The sequence below is a fragment of the Podarcis filfolensis genome (assembly GCF_964270895.1).
Source record: "Podarcis filfolensis genome assembly, chromosome: 7".
NCBI lineage: Eukaryota > Metazoa > Chordata > Lepidosauria > Squamata > Lacertidae > Podarcis > Podarcis filfolensis.
In genome coordinates, this window is record NC_139603.1 from 7,400,293 (window position 1) to 7,419,417 (window position 19,125).

General features: G+C 44.1%; 1 protein-coding gene across 4 annotated transcripts in view; it reads left to right on the plus strand.

Annotated features, from left to right (window-relative positions):
* The window catches only part of VWA8 (von Willebrand factor A domain containing 8), a 90,669-nt gene that overhangs the window by 17,072 nt on the left and 54,472 nt on the right, over positions 1-19,125 (plus strand). For all 4 annotated transcript variants that reach the window (XM_083624582.1, XM_083624583.1, XM_083624580.1 and 1 more), the window contains exons 9-18: positions 867-971; positions 2,609-2,740; positions 3,901-4,035; positions 4,611-4,688; positions 5,730-5,890; positions 9,490-9,603; positions 11,917-12,085; positions 12,715-12,792; positions 17,144-17,259; positions 18,898-19,004. In XM_083624582.1, the coding sequence (XP_083480708.1) occupies positions 867-971; positions 2,609-2,740; positions 3,901-4,035; positions 4,611-4,688; positions 5,730-5,890; positions 9,490-9,603; positions 11,917-12,085; positions 12,715-12,792; positions 17,144-17,259; positions 18,898-19,004 (1,195 nt within the window). The remainder of the gene's footprint in view (positions 1-866; positions 972-2,608; positions 2,741-3,900; positions 4,036-4,610; positions 4,689-5,729; positions 5,891-9,489; positions 9,604-11,916; positions 12,086-12,714; positions 12,793-17,143; positions 17,260-18,897; positions 19,005-19,125) is intronic.

The following is a 19,125-nucleotide window of genomic DNA, read 5'->3' on the forward strand; positions in this document are numbered from 1 at the left end:
CAGGAAGCAGAGAGTAGCAATAATTCAGAGGCAACCTTTGTCCTTTTGCTTCAGACAGTCAACCATCTTCGGCAGGCCCTGCCTGTGGCCTTGAGGAAATCCTGCTTTTTTGCTTGGGTTTCTCTAATTTCAGAACAAAATTTTTTTTTCCCTTCCAGTAGCACCTTAAAGACCAACTAAGTTAGTTCTTGGTATGAGCTTTCGTGTGCATGCACACTTCTTCAGATACACTGAAACAGAAGTTGCCAGATCCTTCTATACAGTGAGAAGGTGGGGAGGGGTATTACTCAGAAGGGTGGTGGGAATGGGTGATTGGCAGATAGCTGTGATGAGCCTGTTGACGACTCTTAACAACTGCAATAGGTCTTACAGGAAAAAGCAAGGGGTGAGAAGGTGAAAAATGGCTTTGTCATGTATAATGAGATAAGAATCCAATGTCTTTGTTCAGACCAGGTCTCTCCATGGTTTTAAGTTTGGTAATGAGTTGCAATTCAGCAGCTTCTCTTTCCAGTCTATTTCTGAAATTCCTTTGTAGTAATACAGCTACTTTGAGATCTTGTATAGAATGTCCTGGGAGATTGAAGTGTTCTCCTACTGGTTTCTCTGTCTTGTGATTCTTGTTTTGACTATGGCAGACCAACACGGCTACCTATCTGTAACTCTAATTTCAGAGCTATCTTTTTGAGTCTAGTGGAACCTAGGAACCTCAGAAAATTGAGCTTGCCGAATAACTTTTGAAATACTGGTGAATGGCACTCACTTGCCTGTTTCCCACAAAATGTTGGCACCAATGTTTCTTTCAGGTCTAGCACAATAGTGATTCCATGTTCACTTTTTCTGTTCTCTCTCTCTCTCCCCCCTCCCAGAACTGCTTGCCTATGATGTCAATCCAGCATATAATCAGGTGGCTTTATCCATATAATGTTCTTTTGGGGAGGGAAGGCAAGACAGCCGTAGAAGATGCATTGAAGGTAAGCGTTCACTGTTTCCATAGGTAGCAGCCACACTTTACACTTCTCTGGAATAAAATAATAATAATGGCTAAATATCTTCTGCTGCTGTTTTATGTTTATCCAAAAGTGTCTTCTAGTTATTGTGGCTTTATGTATTTATTTCTTGTCATTTTGGGTGGGGACAGAGAGGACTGATAAAAACTGTAAGTGAAGGCCTTCCATGAGCTGTGTTTTCTTTTCGTGGTTCTTTTTTAAAATACATATTTTTATTAAAGATTTCTTAGTTTACAAAAATGCGTGCATTGTCTCTCTTTTCAATTTGTGTTCTCTACAGATCATTTTCATTTCATTCATGTGAGACATTAATGTTGCATACAGTGTTAGGTTAGGAAGGAAAGTGGGGGAGAGGGGAACAGCGAGTGGGGTGGGGTGGCAATGCTTCTATTCTTCTACTCAGTGTATGTGTGGGGTTTTGTGTCAGTGTCACTTGTGTGGGTTCTCTTACTATTCGCTTGTTGTATTTCCTTGGTGGTGAGAGAGGTTGGGGGTAGCTTAGAGTGTGGTTGGTTGTCTTTGTTTGGCTGTAGTGAGATTTGCTTTTGTTTGTGAGTGGGGTGTGTGTGTGTGTGTGTTTTCGGATCAGGTTAGCCAGATTGATTCTTATGCTGTCGGTGGATTCTTCTTGTTATCTTGTTGGGCTGTGTATGTTTCGTGATTCTTTTTGACATGTTGAAGTCTAATGATGATTGAATAGCAAGGATGTCTTGAGGGACGTAGTCTTCCATGTTCATGGTGCCCTGTAGGCTTATTAAATATAAGTTAATTGAGTGAAACACAGAAGATCTGCATTGACAGTGCTCTTGCTTAAGGGGACATATGCAACGCAAACCTGTTCATATTTCTTGAAAGTAATTCCCAGTGTGTTTAATAGGGCTTGCTCCCAAGTAAACGTGCATAGGATTGTAGCCTTATTTTTTTAAGACCAGTTTTCAGGAAGCTTTCCATGTTTGCTACCTTCCCTTCAAACTGATGACATTTGATTAATTAACATTTGATTATGACATTTAATTAATTAAACTAGATCTGAAATATTGAAAAATTAATCATACATTTTGGGATCATTTTACTTTTCCCAGTTATGAGGCTTCATTTTGCTATTAGATCTGTTCTTTAACAGAAAGGAAATACTATCTCCACCTGAGTCTCTTTTTTGGGGGGTGGTCATGTCTACAGGAGGTCTGGTTAAAGGAGCAGACAACATACAGCTGGCCATTATGGAAGCTATCTGATGTAATCCTCACCCTTTATGTGACTGCAGCCAGTGTTGTGATCTGTCCCATGAGGCCATCCCAGGTTTCTCAGGTTCCTTCTTTATCCCCCATGAACACTGTCACTGGGCAGGGGCAACTTCTAGACACTGGGTCTCTCTATTTGACTGTAAGTCCCTCTTGAGTTGCCCTGGGCAAGAGAAAGTGGCTAACAAATTTAATAATAATAATATTTGCTCATGGCTCTTGGTGATCCTGTAACATTGGTGCAAGTTCAGCATGGTGGCCAAGCCCAGACTAAGGACCAAACAAGGTGGAGGAGTTTGGGGCTGAAAATACTTTCACAAATAGAAAAATCTAGACCTTCTATTCCTTCCTCTTTCTTAGCGATTTGAGCTCCAGGATTCAGAAAGACCTGTTGTACCTACAAGAGTTATAAATGTGAACAAGAGGGAGGATGGCAAGGTTTTGCAGGCTGACGTGACAATTCAAATAGCCGGGGAAGCTGTGACATTTCAGGTAACTATTTAATTGTTTAACAAGTGGGAGGTTAAGCTTTATTGCACATGTATTGCTATGTTGCTGCCTTCCTTTCATTTCTGACTTTCCCAGAATTTGACATAAAAATCAACAATATGTTGCATTCCTGTAAACTGGGATGCTGACAAACTTGCTTGGGTGTCGTGACAAGCTATGGTTATTCTAAAGCAGGAGTGAAAACTTCTAAAACCATAATTGTGGCAGTTCCAGGTGCTTATGCATACGTGCACAAGCAGGAAGCTTGTTGTGGAGCACCCTTGAAGTGCTAAACCATAGTTTATTGTTTGATGATACAGTAGTCAGCAAGAAAGACTTAAGCTGAGCTATGGATGTAGACGTACATATGGTTTGTTCGTTGTTCAGGATACAAGTTATATTCATATTATTTGACAGGCAAATGTCAGAATTTGTTTTCTGGAGTGAAGGCTTGAGCAAAGAGAGCTATGTGTTGTTAGCATATTACAGATATTAATATTGCACAGTTTGAAGCAAAGGAATGCATGGAAGCAGAGTGCCATGATTATTCAAAATTTTACTTGCAGAATGTTCTTTAAAACATAACACACAAAAAAGTAAATGATAACATCAAAACAGTTTCATATCTTGTGCATGTCCAGCACAGGCTCAGCATCTTCTTAGAAATAAAATAAGCTTATAATGAGAGCTGACAAACACACACTCTCTCTCACTCACAGACACACAGACACACACACACACACACACACACACACACACAGAGAGAGAGAGAGAGAGAGAGAGAGAGAGAGAGAGAGAGGCATTGCCTACATTCCACCCTCCATTTTCCCTGGAGCTGTTTTCTCTCCCTTCAGGAGAGTCTTTTACACATCTTTACTCCACAGAGTCTGAAAGAACAAAAGATTCTAGCCACCACCCTCCAAAGATGGCGAATTTGCAACTCAATACCTTAATCACCTGATCTAAGGTTACTCACTCACACGTTAGCTACTAGAGAACTACAGTTAATTATCAATTCAGCTAGAGTTCAGAGACCCTTTCTTGGCTTTAATATAGCCCCATGGAAAACCCCCATGTTAAACCTGTTCACCAATACACAGGTATTCACCATTTCTGTGTGAATTAAACCAATTATACTTAACATAGTGCGATCTGTCTTTTAGGTTCCTGCTGGGACTAGGCCACTAAACCTGCATTCTGGGACAGACAATTTCATTAAGACTCCCAGCCATGAACAGCAGTTGGCAGAAATGATATTGTCCCACATGGTTAAAGATATCTGTTTGATTGGAGAAAAAGTAAGTGCCATAATGTAACTGTAAAGGTAAAGGGACCCCTGACCGTTAGGTCCAGTCATGACCGACTCTGGGGTTGCGGCGCTCATCTCGCTTTATTGGCCGAGGGAGCCAGCATACAGCTTCTGGGTCATGTGGCCAGCATGACTAAGCCACTTCTGGCGAACCAGAGCAGCGCACGGAAACACCGTTTACCTTCCCACCGGAGCGGTACCTATTTATCTACTTGCACTTTGACGTGCTTTTGAACTGCTAGGTTGGCAGGAGCAGGGACCGAGCAACGGGAGCTCACCCCGTCACTGGGATTCGAACCGCCGACCTTCCGATCGGCAAGCCCTAGGCTCAGTGTTTTAGACCACAGCGCCACCCGCGTCCCTAATGTAACTGTACATAGCGCTAAGTTTAATGCAGTATTGTGATAGACACAAACTTATACCAGTTGGTGAGGGTGGGGGAACTGCCCGTACTAATTTATCACAGACTGGTTTCTATTGTGCGCCTCACCTGGAAGTAATTGTTACTTGCTCAGGTTGAACGTACAGCTGCTTCAATCAGCTTGTTCTCCTTTCCCCCTCCAGGGTTGTGGCAAAACAGTTCTTGCTAAGGAATTTGCAGCTACATTAGGGTATAACATAGAACCCGTCATGCTATATCAGGTAAGTTTATCGATATCCCAACCCTTGGCCTCCTAGGCTTGTCACACACTGACCAGAGGGTTGCATTTGGATTGTCGTTCGTCTCTTATGGTGTTACCCTATTGCTTACTAAGGGAGTTGGACCAGGCTATACCATTGCAGATGCCATGCAGTTGAAGTCCCTTCAAGAGTCCCTGCCCTGAGAATTGTAGTCTATTCTTTATGGTTCCTGTGCTGCAGGGATGTTAATTTTTATATAGAAGAATAATGTGAGATCCCACCTGCAGTCTGAGGTGGTATAGCCCAGGCACTGCAGTGAAAAGTAGGCCATTGATTCTGCAATCTGTTGGCAACTGGAGCTGATTTCATTTTCAAAATAAATCTGCATGTTAATAGTTTAGGTTGCTTTTATGTTTACTTTAAAACAACAAAGTTGGGTTTGTGTTAAGGTGGTCTGGTGCAGCCTGCATGTCTTGGCACCATTTTATCACCAGAACCATAAAATATCTGTATGAAGAGTATAGGGACCAAGTTTCATCAGTGTTCGGATAGCACTCAGCTCTGCTTTTTGGATGGCGTCTGAATCAGGAGAGGCTGTGGGAGCCCTGGACCTGGATAAGGGAAAATAAGATGACATAGTAACTATCGTACATTGAAGTTGTTTAGAAACCAGTTTTTCTTTTCTACTGCTCTGTTCTTGGTATTGCCCATTAAAGGCATGGGTTGATGCCTAGGTAGCAGTGGCAACTAAGTAAGGACAACGGATTACAGAAAAGAGAGGTCAATCCTTAAACTGCACCAGGACTAAAACAGTATTTTGCCTTAATTGGCAACATCCTTTCATTTGAGGCAATGCTTGTTGCCTGTTCTGGAGACAAAGCTGTAGCATGCTTATATGTGTATCACACATTTTATGTGTGCATAAATCCATGGCTAAAACAATCACGATTCCCTTTTTGATGTGTCAATTAAAGCAAAATATTACAGTGCCTACAAAATAAATGCTTTGTATTATTGAGACTCACACTAATAGTAGTTTGCTGCTGCTGTTGTTACTCATAGGATATGACAGCCCGAGATCTACTGCAGCAGAGGTACACTCTCCCTAATGGGGACACTTCCTGGAGACCATCTGCACTTATAACAGCTGCCCTGGAGGGGAAGCTTGTTATTCTGGATGGGATTCACCGTGTCAACCCAGGAACCCTCGCTGTTCTGCAAAGGTCAGTGTGACAGTCCTAGAGGAATAGATCTGTGGGGTGTTAATGAAGGATGCAGTGACCGAGGCTTTAAGAAGTAGTAGTAGTAGTAGTAGTAGTAGTAATAATAATAATAATAATAATAATAATAATAATAATAATAATAATTTATTTATACCCCGCCCATCTGGCTGAGTTTCCCCAGCCACTCTGGGCGGCTCCCAATCAAGTGTTAAAAACAGTACAGTGTTAAATATTAAAAACTTCCCTGAACAAGGCTGCCTTCAGATGTCTTTCAAAGATAGGATAGCTGCTTATTTGCTTCACATCTGAAGGGAGGGTGTTCCACAGGGTGGGCGCCACTACCAAGAAGGCCCTCTGTCTGGTTCCCTGTAACCTTACTTCTCGCAATGAGGGAACCGCCAGAAGGCCCTCGGCGCTGGATGTCAGTGTCCGGGCTGAACGATGGGGGTGGAGACGCTCCTTCAAGTATACAGGACCAAGGCCATTTAGGGCTTTCAAGGTCAGCACCAACACCTTGAATTGTGCTCGGAAACGTACTGGGAGCCAATGCAGATCTCTCAGAACTGGTGTTATGTGGTCCCGGCGGCCACTCCCAGTCACCAGCCTAGCTGCCGCATTCTGGATTAATTGCAGTTTCCGGGTCACCTTCAAAGGTAGCCCACGTAGAGTGCGTTGCAGTAGTCCAAGCGGGAGAAAACTAGAGCATGCACCACTCTGGTGAGACAGTCTGTGGGCAGGTAGGGTCTTAACCTGCATACCAGGTGGAGCTGGTAGACAGCCACCCTGGACACAGAATTGACCTGCACCTCCATGGACAGCTGTGAGTCCAAAATGACTCCCAGGCTGCGCACCTGGTCCTTCAGGGGCACAGTTACCCCATTCAGGACCAGGGAATTCCCCCCCACACACACACCCTGTCCCCCCAAAACAGTACTTCTGTCTTGTCAGGACAGGTCCACACTCACCGGGGCTTCTGCAGGAGTGTTTCTGGAAGATTCTGACAGTGCTTGTGAAGAGTCACCAATCTGGTGGACCAGTCACGAATTATGGAGTCTGGGCGATATTTTTTCAAGCCAATGGAGCTGTGCAGCCTCGGACACCAGCCCCACAGAGAGCCCCCAGTTCAGGGAAATGTTGTTTCTGCGCAAGCACAGCCTGCTTGCAGTCCCACATGCTTCCGAGGCACGAGGGGAGCTGCCAGCAAGTGCGAGTTGGCCATAAAAAGGCAGTTCACTTAAAATACTATAAATAAATAGGTTGGCAAAAAAGGACTGAGGAGCACAGCAGATGTCATGTTTGCCACATAGGCTGGCCTTACACGGCTGATTTGACAAGCAGAATTGCCAGTTCTGAAGAAGGGTGATCTCGATGCAGAATGTGGAGGGAGGGGGCTTTAACTGTTGCCCTGCCGTAGCCCTTTTAAATGGCACTGCAAGTGGGGCATAGGATTTAACCACCTCCCTCCACACAAATGTCTTTCCTATGTATATGCTACATGCCCACATGAGGAATATGAAAACACAGGAAGATTGTGCTTCAGAATTAGGGGCGCTTTAAGTTAAATTAACTGAAAACAGCTTAGGATTTTATTTAAGTTAAGTGATGAATTAATATGTTTAATTTCACAATGTGAAGATCTAAGGATGTTAATGTTTAAGTTATTTTTTTTTTAAGAACTGTGATTTGGAAAACCGTTAAAAGGACATGCAATGAAATTCAACCAAGGGGAAGCGAGGAAGTCACTTAACAATGTTAATAAGTGTAATTTTTAATAAGGCTATGATTTATGTTTGTTTGTTCGTTTATAATGTTGTGAAAACCAATAAAAAAAATTTGGGGGAAAAAATTGGGGGCGCAGGTGGCACTGTGGTCTAAACCACTGAGCCTCTTGGGCTCGCCGATCAGAAGGTCGGCGGTTCGAATCCTTGCAACGGGGTGAGCTCCCGTTGCTCGGTCCCAGCTCCTGCCAACCTAGCAGTTCAAAAGCATGTCCAAGTGCAAGTAGATAAATAGGTACCACTCCGGAGGGAAGGTAAACGCGTTTCCGTGCGCTGCTCTGGTTTCTCCAGAAGCGGCTTAGTCATGCTGGACACATGACCCAGAAGCTGTATGCCGGCTCCCTCGGCCAATAAAGCGAGATGAGCACCGCAACCCCATAGTCGTTCGTGACTGGGCTTAACTGTCAGGGGTCCTTTACCTTTACCTCCACACAATGGACCTAATCTAGCTCTACTAATCCTACCATGACTGATTTTGTTTTGCTTTTTTAAACTGCCACACAAGGCCAAACCACGTGACAGGTGCCACGTCCATTTTGGTCCTGAGTTATCCTTAGGTTGCTTAAGTTGTTAAACACGATGGAAAGTGTATGCCTAGGTTTTGCATCTGATGCTCACATTGAATGGAAATAGATGAATTACACATAGGAATATTCCGCACTGTGACATTTAATGAAGTTAAAGCTGAATCTAGAAACCAGACTGAGCACATACAAAGCGACTTCCATTAGTTGTGGCAGTCCCGGCACATGTCTCCCTATGTTTATCCTGAAGCACAATCTTCCTGTGTTTTCATATTCCTCATGTGAGCATGTAGCATATACGCAGGAAAGAGTTCTTCCATGTAAAGTCTAAAGTGGCCCCAGGCCATAGCATTAACTCTTTCAGTATGAAATGGTTGTTTCATAACTGGAGCTGCAGTCTTCTGAATTTGCTGTTGGTTTCTTACTGCCCCTCTAAACGTCGTCATTCTAAATTGTTTCATTAGGGATTGAAATGAGATTTATCTGTGATGGTGATAATAAAGTGTGAAAATGTTCGGTGTGTACATTTCTAGTTTAGTTAACACCACTGATTCTGTGAATTTGCCTTCAGTTATATTGCTATGCTTTCCTTTAAATCACATTTTTGAATTTGTACTGGTTATGTTGTTGTTAACACCTTGGAATTGGGGGGAGAACAGGAAACTGTGTTGTGGGTAGGATATTTTTAGCCCTTATTTTCCCCTAGAGTGCTTGCTCCAGATTTTCAAAGTACTTTTCCTGTATGGAAGCTTTAAAGAGCGATTTGAGGTTGCCTTTTGAAAGAGAAACCCTTGGGCAAAGGATGCATGTGCAGACTGAATGCCTGGGCATCTCTGTGTCTTAGCCCATATATTTAATTTTGTTCATTTAAAACGTATTGTTAAACTGTTCAATACTACATTCTTTCAAAAGATAGGAGAGCAAGATTATTACTTGATTATTTCAAAGGATAGGAGAGCAAGATTGTTACATTATACTTCATGCATAATTTAAAAAGCAAGTGTTAATTCCTTGTCCTAATTGGATGTTCTCGATCAGAGCTTTAACAGAGTCTGAACTTCCGCTGTAAATTACATCCTTCAGAAAATGTGTTCAGATTGGAAGACGGCCCTCAACTCATTCATGTTTACCTGTAGGTTTGTTTTATGCGTGGATATTTCAACACATGAAGGAATTGCTCTGATGGTCAGTGGCAGGAAGGGCAAGCATGAAGTGTTTCTTTAATTAACAAGTACTGATTATTAGAACAGAACCTCTAACTTGCTTATTGCCCTCTATTTTGTAAAATCCTGTGCAGGTTGATTCATGACAGAGACATTACTCTGTATGATGGCACTAGATTGCTCAGGAATGAGAGATATCAGAAGTTGAAAGAAGATCTACAGCTTTCCGATGAGGAACTACAACAAAGGTAGCCTGCTGGGTGGTGGTGGTGATGATGAAGATTAATGTTCGTTTGCCTGTTTGTCTGACTGTGTTGCCCCAGCCACTCTGGTTGGCTTCCAACAAATTAAAACATCAGACACAGTAAAACATCAAACATTATCAAACTTCCCTATATAGGGCTGCCTTCAGATGTCCTCTAAAAGTCAGATAGTTGTTGATTTCCTTGACATCTGATGGGAGGGTGTTCCACAGGGCAGACACCACTGCCAAGAAGGCCCTCTGCCTGGTTCCCTTTAACTTCGTTACTTGCAGGGAGGAAACTGCCAGAAGACCCTCGGAGCTGGACCTCAGTGTCTGGGCTGAGCAATGGGGGTGGAGACGCTCCTTCAGGTATTCAGGGCTGAAGCCATTTAGGGCTTTAAAGGCCAGCGCCAACACTTTGAATTGTGCTTGGAAACATACTGGGAGCATATGTAGATCTTTTAGGTCCAGTGTTATATGGCCCCGGTGGCCACTCCCAGTCACCAGTCTGGCAGCCACATTCTGGATTAGTTGTAGTTTCTGAGTCACCTTCAAATGTAGTCTCATGTGTGTTGCAGTAGTCCAAGCGGGAGATAACCAGGGCATGTACCCGGGCAAGACAGTGCACAGGCAGGGAGGGTCTCAGCCGTTGTGCCAGATGGAGCTGATAGACAGCTGCCCTGGACACAATCAGTTTAATCATAGTCATAGACCAGCAGTTTGCTCTGGACGCAGAAGTGACTTGTGCCTCCACAGACAGCTTTGAATCCAAAATGACTCCCAGGCTGCGCATCTGGTCCTTTAGGGGGCACAGTTGCCCCATTCAGGAACAGGGAATCCCCCCCACACCTGCCCACTTCCTGTCTCCCAGAACTAATACTTCTTTCTTGTTGGGATTCAAACTCAATCTGTTGACTGCCACCCACCCCACAACCGTGAACACCCAGCCCAAACCCTGTGATGAAGAAGAAGAAGAGTTTGAATTTAATATCCCGCTTTATCACTACCGGAAGGAGTCTCAAAGCGGCTAACAATCTCCTTTCCCTTCCTCCCCCACAACAAACACTCTGTGAGGTCAGTGGGGCTGAGAGACTTCAAAGAAGTGTGACTGGCCCAAGGTCACCCAGCAGCTGCATGTGGAGGAGCAGGGAATCGAACCCGGTTCACCAGATTACGAGTCTACCGCTCTTAACCACTACACCACACTGGCTCTCCAGTGTGATGACACCTCCCAGCAGTCTCATATATTAAAAAGCACAGGGGAGCAGACAGAGCCCTGAGGCACCCCACAAGTGAGACCCCCCACTACTTTCTGGACACTGCCCAGGAGGAAGAAGCGGGACCACTGCATAACAGTGACATGCTTCATAGAATGCTCTGTGGCCACAAGAAGCACAATAGCTTGTTTAAAATCCTGGGTATTTTCCTTCTCATAACTTTTCCCCTAATTTTTTAAATTAGTAACATCCAGAATATGTGTTTGTAGCATTTTTGCAGCGCATGAGGAGCCATGGACTTGCTGTGATCTGTAGCTAACTGGTAAAGACTCAGAGGAGCCTCATGAACGTGATGAGGCTGCATATCGCTGGCGCTTTGCACCAGTGGCTCACAGATATTTTACCACGGGAATCTTTTTGTTTTTGAAGGCCACTTGCCCTATTAGTGCAATGCAGCCTGTAAGGGAACTGACTGCCAGAGCCCTGCATTTCCTGACACAAGTCATCACACAGAGGGATTGGAATGAGTTTCAGAAATGAGCACGTTATCCTGTTTACTAGTGAAAATAGAAGTGTATAAAATAGAAATGTGAAGACAGCTGCCCTACAAAAGTAGCTCTTTCTGTAATAATCATGGTTGCTTTTCTTCGACATTTGCTGGTTTCCTACATTTTGACAATTCCATATTCATTATTCCCATTTCACATTATTTATTTCAGACGCTTTGTTGTTTGTGTTTTATCAGTCAGGGATTAGCTTTGAGGCTTATGACTTTAAGCTAAAAATAACTGATGTCACCACCAGCATTTTGATCTGAGTCTTTTCAGCAGGCAGTTCTCAGCTTAGCCTTTGAAATACTAGATTTTTTTTTGTAACCGCCACTTTCCAAGCAGTGATGTCTAACGTACCATTCTTGTTCAGAATGCTGCCATACTGTGTTGGTCTGACAAAGTGAAAAACAGAATAATGTAGGCATTGCCGCCTCTCGGACAACATGCAATGAGTGGGAATGCGAAAGCGAGACGAGCTTTTGAGCTGCATTCAGGTGTTCTTCAGGCCTGGGCAAGATGGCATATCTAAAACTTATAATTTTCTCGCAGGTCCATTTTCCCCATTCAACCTTCCTTTAGAATAATTGCCTTAGCAGAGCCACCTGTCATAGGAAGCTCAACGCAGCAATGGCTGGGCCCAGAGCTCTTGACGCTTTTCCTTTTCCATGACGTAAAGCCTCTGAACAAGAGTGAAGAAATTAAAGTTATTAAAGGGGTGGTAAGTATTTGCAAAACTTTGCCTTGCTGCTTGGCTTTGGGTAACCATTCAAGGAGTCCTTTGAATGGCTACCCAATGCCCTTTCTTTCTTTCTCTCCCCCCCACCCCCCTCTCTTCTCAGCTTTTTGAGAAGCAGGAGGTGTGCGAGGTGCTGCACAAACGGTGTTTTTTGAGTTCTGCCCTCTCGTTTATACTGTGAAAATGAATAGATCAGATATAAACAGAAATACATGCATGGTATGTATGTGTATTACATGTATACAAGAGGGATTGGCAACAAAATGTTGCAGTGTGGTGTGCTGCTGTCCAGGGTGCTGATCGAACAGGCACGCAGCCCTGTCTCTTTTCAGATTACTCTCTTCTACTTCCATGGCCTTCTTCCCCATTTTTGGTTCACCCCTCATGAAACAGACATTCCGTGTTCTGTGGCTGCTGAGCAGGGTTTGTCCTCAGTGATCTGGGTTTTTTTTGGGGGGGGGGTCTTTCCTCCTAAGTTCTGTAAACTTGGGGTTTTCCAAGGCTGCTGATGCTTCTCTGTGGATGATGCCATTTTGGCAATGTCAGCACTCAGATAATGAATGAATTATATAGTGCTAGCCATATTTTATATTTGTATATATTTTTTTCAGGTTCCAAATGTTCCTAGTGCTGCAGTGGAGCAGCTGTTGAAATTAGCACACAAACTCCGCGAGACAAATGATCCCACTGTGAGTCCAACCATTCGAATTTCAATTGTTCCGTTTTGCTTTCCTCCTTCTTTATCGCGTCCTGTGTTTGACTAGAATAACAGCACTGCTGCAAGACCACCAGCAAATGCCCCACTTACCAGCCTAGCAGCTGTAGCCTTCAGACTGTCTTCAAGGAGAGTCCCATGTTGCAGTAGTCCTGGGGGGAGGTCACCCGAGTATGGACAACTGAGGCTCTTCTGGTCCAGGAACAACCGTAGCTGACAAGCTGACCTAAGCTGGGCATAAACACCCAGTTCATTCAAGGGGGAAGTGCAGCCCTTCCCAGAACAGTTCATTCACCTAATTCCTGGACACAGAAGCAGCCCCACTCCCACGCCTCTCTCTTACAGCCTCAGTTTATTGCTCTCATTCAGCCCATCACTGTCTCCCAACACCAGTCACACCTTCACAGCCTCCCCTAATTCAGATGGAACGGAGATATAGAGGACTCCGTGGCCTAGGTCTGCAGGTGACGGCTCCCAATGGTTTCATATGGTTGTTGAGTTGCATAAGGGAGGGAATGGTCCCTTGATGGACCCTACAACTCAAAGCCATGGGACTGAGCCACGGTCTTCAAGGACCACTTTCTGGTGGTGATCCTTTGGGCAGGAGGAGTGCCTCACCTGAGTAGTGCCTTTGGGAGACTCAGGAGAGAATCCACAGGGTTGGTGTTAAAACTAGGCCCGAAACCTGGCTGAATGAGTGCAGATGATCTGCTTTCTCCAGGCATGCTGAGAGCTGGCCTGCCATATCTGTCTTGACTGTCTTTCCCAGAAAGGGGAAGTCCAGGAGGGACTTCTTCAGGAGGTCCACCACTGCCACTTTATGGAGTGGGCATCATCCACTCCCTGGACCCATCCAGCCAACCCCCCTCCTGGATTTTACCAGCCCTAATGGGCATGGATGGAGAGGGCACACAGTCTGCCTCACTGTTGCAAGTGTCCTGTAGACATCCTGAGGCTAGAACCACTTAAGCTGATGCCACAGGCTGCAACTGTGCTCCAAAGACCCCCACTAATTGTGGCATCATGGATCTGAATGATTTTTCACTCCATGCCCTTTACGCCTCAACAGGAGTCTGTGAGTGGCTCATTAATGATACAGCTCTGGTCTGGACCAGTCCATTTGCCGCTCCAAACACCCCTACTGGGCAATTCTCAAGAAGCCATAGGGACCGAGAGGTTGTTCTCTTTGCTGCCACCTCTGACCTATGACCTATGACCTGTGTATTTGTACCTATATTCGATCAGATTCCCACTGAGACTTGTGCCACCTGCGTTCTAGCCATTATCCAGCACCCTTCATTACCCAGAATTCCTCAGAAAACAAAGGAGCCCATTGGACTGCCCTTGGTCAGAGAGGGTACTTAGAAGCTCATTGATGACCCTCTGCATATTGCCATTCCACTGTGAAACTAGGACCTAGAAGATCCCCCAGAGCATTCAGAAATTGTATTATTTAACTGCCATTCATTCTATGTCTGCATTTAATAGGAAATGATTACACATTACGTGTTTTGGATGCTGGTACAGTGGTACCTTGGGTTAAGTACTTAATTCATTCCAGAGGTCCGTACTTAACCTGAAACTGTTCTTAACCTGAAGCACCACTTTAGCTAATGGGGCCTCCTGCTGCTGCCGTGCCGCCAGAGCACGATTTCTGTTCTTATCCTGAAGCAAAGTTCTTAACCTGAAGCACTATTTCTGGGTTAGCGGAGTGTGTAACCTGAAGCATCTGTAACCTGAAGTGTATGTAACCCGAGGTACCACTGTAGTTTTGAAGGGCAAAAAAAAATCAATGTATTATTCATTTAATGCCTAATTAGCACCCAAATCTGCTATATCTAAAAAGAAAATCTATGTGGCCCTTCACATAGATACAGATTTCTGACATACAGTGAGTCTGAAAAGTGGGGCCTCTCCACAGGGATAACGTTTTGAAATTTCAAAATGTCCAGAGGCCTGCACATCAGAAGTGAGTCACAGTTCGGACTGAGGGGAGATTCCTACAGATGAATAGTGACAGGACATCTGCAGAAAGATATAAATAGCCCTCTTGTGCTGCGAGTTGAAATGTACGCCTTAGGTATACAATCCTTGATGGCTCATGCAGCGTCAGGGAGAGAATCTAGCTGCTCACTCCCCCCCCCATAGGGTTCCAGATGCATGTTTACCCTTGTGTAAGGCGATAATGACAGGGCATGAACTTGGTTGCTAACCTGTTCAATACACAAATTACTCTTGCTTTTAAACATGACCTGTATCTTGAACTTGAATGTCCCTGCCAGATGTTACATTTTCCAGAGTCTCTTTCTGTTCCATGTAGAAAATGCTCATATAAATAGTTGTAATTTGCTTGCATCTTGGCCATTGGAGAAAAGCAAAGTTTGCTGACAACAAATGGATGTGAATTTGTGAGCAGTTCTGCTTTGCAGTATTAACTTACATATATATATTTAAAAAGCTGACTAGTGCAAATTTGCTGTTTGAGGAGAGTGAGAGCCAACTGTATAAATGGATTCAGTGTCTCTTCTAAGCCACAAATATATAGGGTCAGGTTTAAGGTGCTGGTTTTGACCTTTAAAGCCCTCTGCGGCCTAGGACCCTCGTACTTATGGGACCGCCTCTCCTGGTATGTCCCGCAGAGGACCCTAAGGTCCATGAATAATAATAGCTTAAAGGTCCTGGGCCCTAAGGAAGCCAGACTATCCTCCTCCAGGGCCAGGGCTTTTTCAGTGACGGCTCCGACCTGGTGGAATGCTCTGTCCCACGAGACTAGGGCCCTGCAGGACTTGATCTCCTTCCACAGGGCCTGTAAGACAGAGCTATTCCGCCTGGCCGTCAATTTGAATTAGCCTGATCCTCTATTCCCTTTCCCCTTTCCTCTTCTATGAAGAAACCCTTTCTGGGACCCCACATTTAAATTCTTCCCTGTTCCCCTTGCTGGCCCTAGTAGGACCAACTTGGCCAGTTAGCCCTGGTGATCATTTGATGTCTACTGACTGGGTTTTTTCTTTCTTTCCCCAAAATGACCCCTGAATTTTTGAATTTCATTGATATTGATGCTGCATTTTATGTTGTATTTTATGCTGTTTTTAAGTCGCATTTTAATCAATGTTTTATATTGGCTGTTAGCCGTCCTGAGCCTGGGTTTTAAAACTGGGAAGGGCGGGGTATAAATAAATAAAAAATTATTCTTATTATCCCAAACACTATGGCTTTGGAAAGCACTACAAATGGTATTGCTCTGTTAGTGCAGGTATTTGAGAGAGAAGCTGCAGTATGTTTGCTGCTATCTTCTTACTGGTTCCCATTGTGCTATACTCACCGTGTAACATCTGGAGTTCAATGGATTGTTCTTATAGTTTATCATGCTGGCATAACCCCAGGGATCTCTTAACCACAGTTAAGGACTCAGAAGCAGGCTAGGGGATTGTGTACTTGCTCTTCACCAGACCACCCCACTCACTTCACTTGATGGGATTGACATTGGTAGAGCATTGAGCTGACACTGTTAAGGCCAACCAGAGTTTGCTATTCAGCTTCGAACTCCCATTTCAAATTCCATTTAAGAGGGAATTCTGGTTAACCATATCTAATCATCAATCAATCTTTATTACGGTCCAGAGACCCAACAAATCATTACAAATCAATAATCATACAGCCCACCTCCAGGTTAAACAAGCATTTTGTTTAGAATATAGGGCTCATTTGTTCTTGCAACCACCGATAAAAACTTTGCCACTGCTAATGTTCTAGCATTTGTCCTGTCTTCCAATAGGAACCTGACATAGTGAGCCTCTGATTTTCCCGGGAAAGGTACCGGCAAGGGTAGTATCAGTTCAGGCCTGGCTTGCTCATATTTTGCACAATGCAACAAAATATGTTTTATGGAATCGATGTCTTGAGCACACGAGCAAAGTCTGTCCTGGTAGGGAACTCCTCTCAACTTGCCATCCAACACTGCAGAAGGAAAGACGTTTAGTCTGGCTTTGGTGAAAAGCCTTCAGTAGTTTGGTACTGTCAGGTTTTTAATGTAAGATGTTAACTTAAAGACATACCCATATTGAACTCCTACTAATGTTAGTGCTCAAGTCTTGATGCTTGAACTTCCTCAGTTGAGATCTAGTAATTGACATCACTGTGAATTTATGGTATTTTTTATTTGGATAGTGGATTTTTTTCAGGTTATATAGCACTTAAAGCAGAGACGTGATTGAATTGCGCACTGGTGTCAGTTGCATAACCAAGGGCAGCTTGGGATTTAAGCCGTTTTCCTCCTGCGTTACTGATTAAGAAATGGTGAATAAAATTAATTTTACTTTGGCTAGGCTCAGTCATTGGCATCATCCTTGTCTACACGGCAGCTATTGAGAATTTGTCGGCGTCTATCTCAGTACCCAGATGAAAGACTCTATGATACTGTCAATAAAGCTTGTCTTTCCAGGTATATTTTTGCATTCTTACGGTTGTGAATTATTATTATTGTGTTTAGTTTAACAACACAAATACATTATTTATTAACAATCTGAAATTTCCAGATATTGCTTTTGATCTTTTTGTTTAACTGAATTCCACTTAATGACGATAAAAGGGCGAAGACAGAATTATTTGTTTGTTTCTTAACTGTATATCCCATGCTTCCTCTCAGTCGAAGGCAGCAAACAGAAAAGTGAGAAAACAATACAATTTAAAATAAAATAAAAGCACATTTAAAACATTTGAAAACATCTAAGAATGTGTTACAATATTGCAAACATCTAAAAACGTGTAATGCAATCAGATAATCTCACAGCTAATAATGTCAGGGTTGCCGGAAAGAGTAGCTGAATAGTAGACCTGGGTGTGGAGAGGGCAGTTGAGTGGGACCCAGCGAGGGGCAGCCTGAGCAAGGAACACCCACCCTGGCCTGCCCATAGAAAGCAAGTTTCCAGGAAGTCTTCTCATAGTGGGTGAGCTGAGAGTTTGCTTGGGCCCTGATGGCTGAGAGGGAGGGTACACCAGAAGGAAATTGAATTGAGATTCATTTAGATATTAGTAACTTTGTTTCTTGGGACGCGGGTGGCTCTGTGGTCTAAACCACTGAGCCTAGGACTTGCTGATCGGAAGGTCTGCAGTTTGAATCCCCGCGACGGGGTGAGCTCCCGTTGCTCAGTCCCTGCTCCTGCCAACCTAGCAGTTCAAAAGCACGTCAGAGTGCAAGTAGATAAATAGGTACCGCTCCGGCGGGAAGGTAAACGGTGTTTCCATGTACTGCTCTGGTTTGCCAGAAGCGGCTTAGTCATGCTGGCCACATGACCCAGAAGCTGTACACTGGCTCCCTCGGCCAGTAAGCGAGATGAGCGCCGCAACCCCAGAGTCGTCCACGACTGGACCTAATGGTCAGGGGCCCCTTTACCTTTACCTTTAACTTTGTTTCTATAGGTAATGTGTGTTTTTGCAATATTTTGTTCAAGCTCTCTGCTGTTGCTTCTTTTATGTACGCTGCTTGGAGATGTTTTTAATATATTAAAATCAGTCGGTGAGCAGAGGTTCAGTCCATCTCACTTTGGCTGAGCACACCTGCTCCCTTGCAGGGAACATGTCTGAGAAGCACACCCCAACAGGATTGAACCCCGCCCTCCTGCCCATCAGCTGATGCCACCCAGTGATGTCACCTGATGGGCAGGAGGGTGGGGCTTGGGGGGAAATTGCCTCACAGGCCAAGATCAGTCTGTACACTGGAGGTTCCCTCCCTGTGCTCTACAGCCCCCGAGTAAATAGGTTTGTGACCTTTGTCTTGGCTAGTGTTGTTTTAAATAACTAATGTATTCATTATAATCTGGGTGCATTTCGCTGCAATAAGGATTAGAGCAATGGAAAGAAATCGGAGAGTTTACCCTCCCATGACATAGTGTCTAAGATCCATGCTCAAACACAAACACATTTCCGTAGACACATCTGAAGTGGTTGAAGTAAATATGTGGATGGTATTCTAGGACCACAACACACTATGGTCTTGTCTCTCCGTATTGGAGAATTGCAAATATTGTTGATTATTTTCCCCCACCCAAAAATAAACTTTCTGCCATTTCTGTCTCATTAGGTTTTTACCCAACCTTGCAAAATCTGCTTTACATAAAAATCTGCTGGACTCTGGAATTGAAGCAAGCCCCATTGAAACTCTGGAAATGGAGGGGAAAGGCTATAGCTGTAAGCTGTGGTCATTTCTCTCTCTCTCTCTCTCTCTCTCTCTCTCTCTCTCTCTCTCTCTCCCCCCCCCCACCCCCTGCTGCTTCTGTTAAAGTGAACTTTAGGATAAACAGGTCATGAT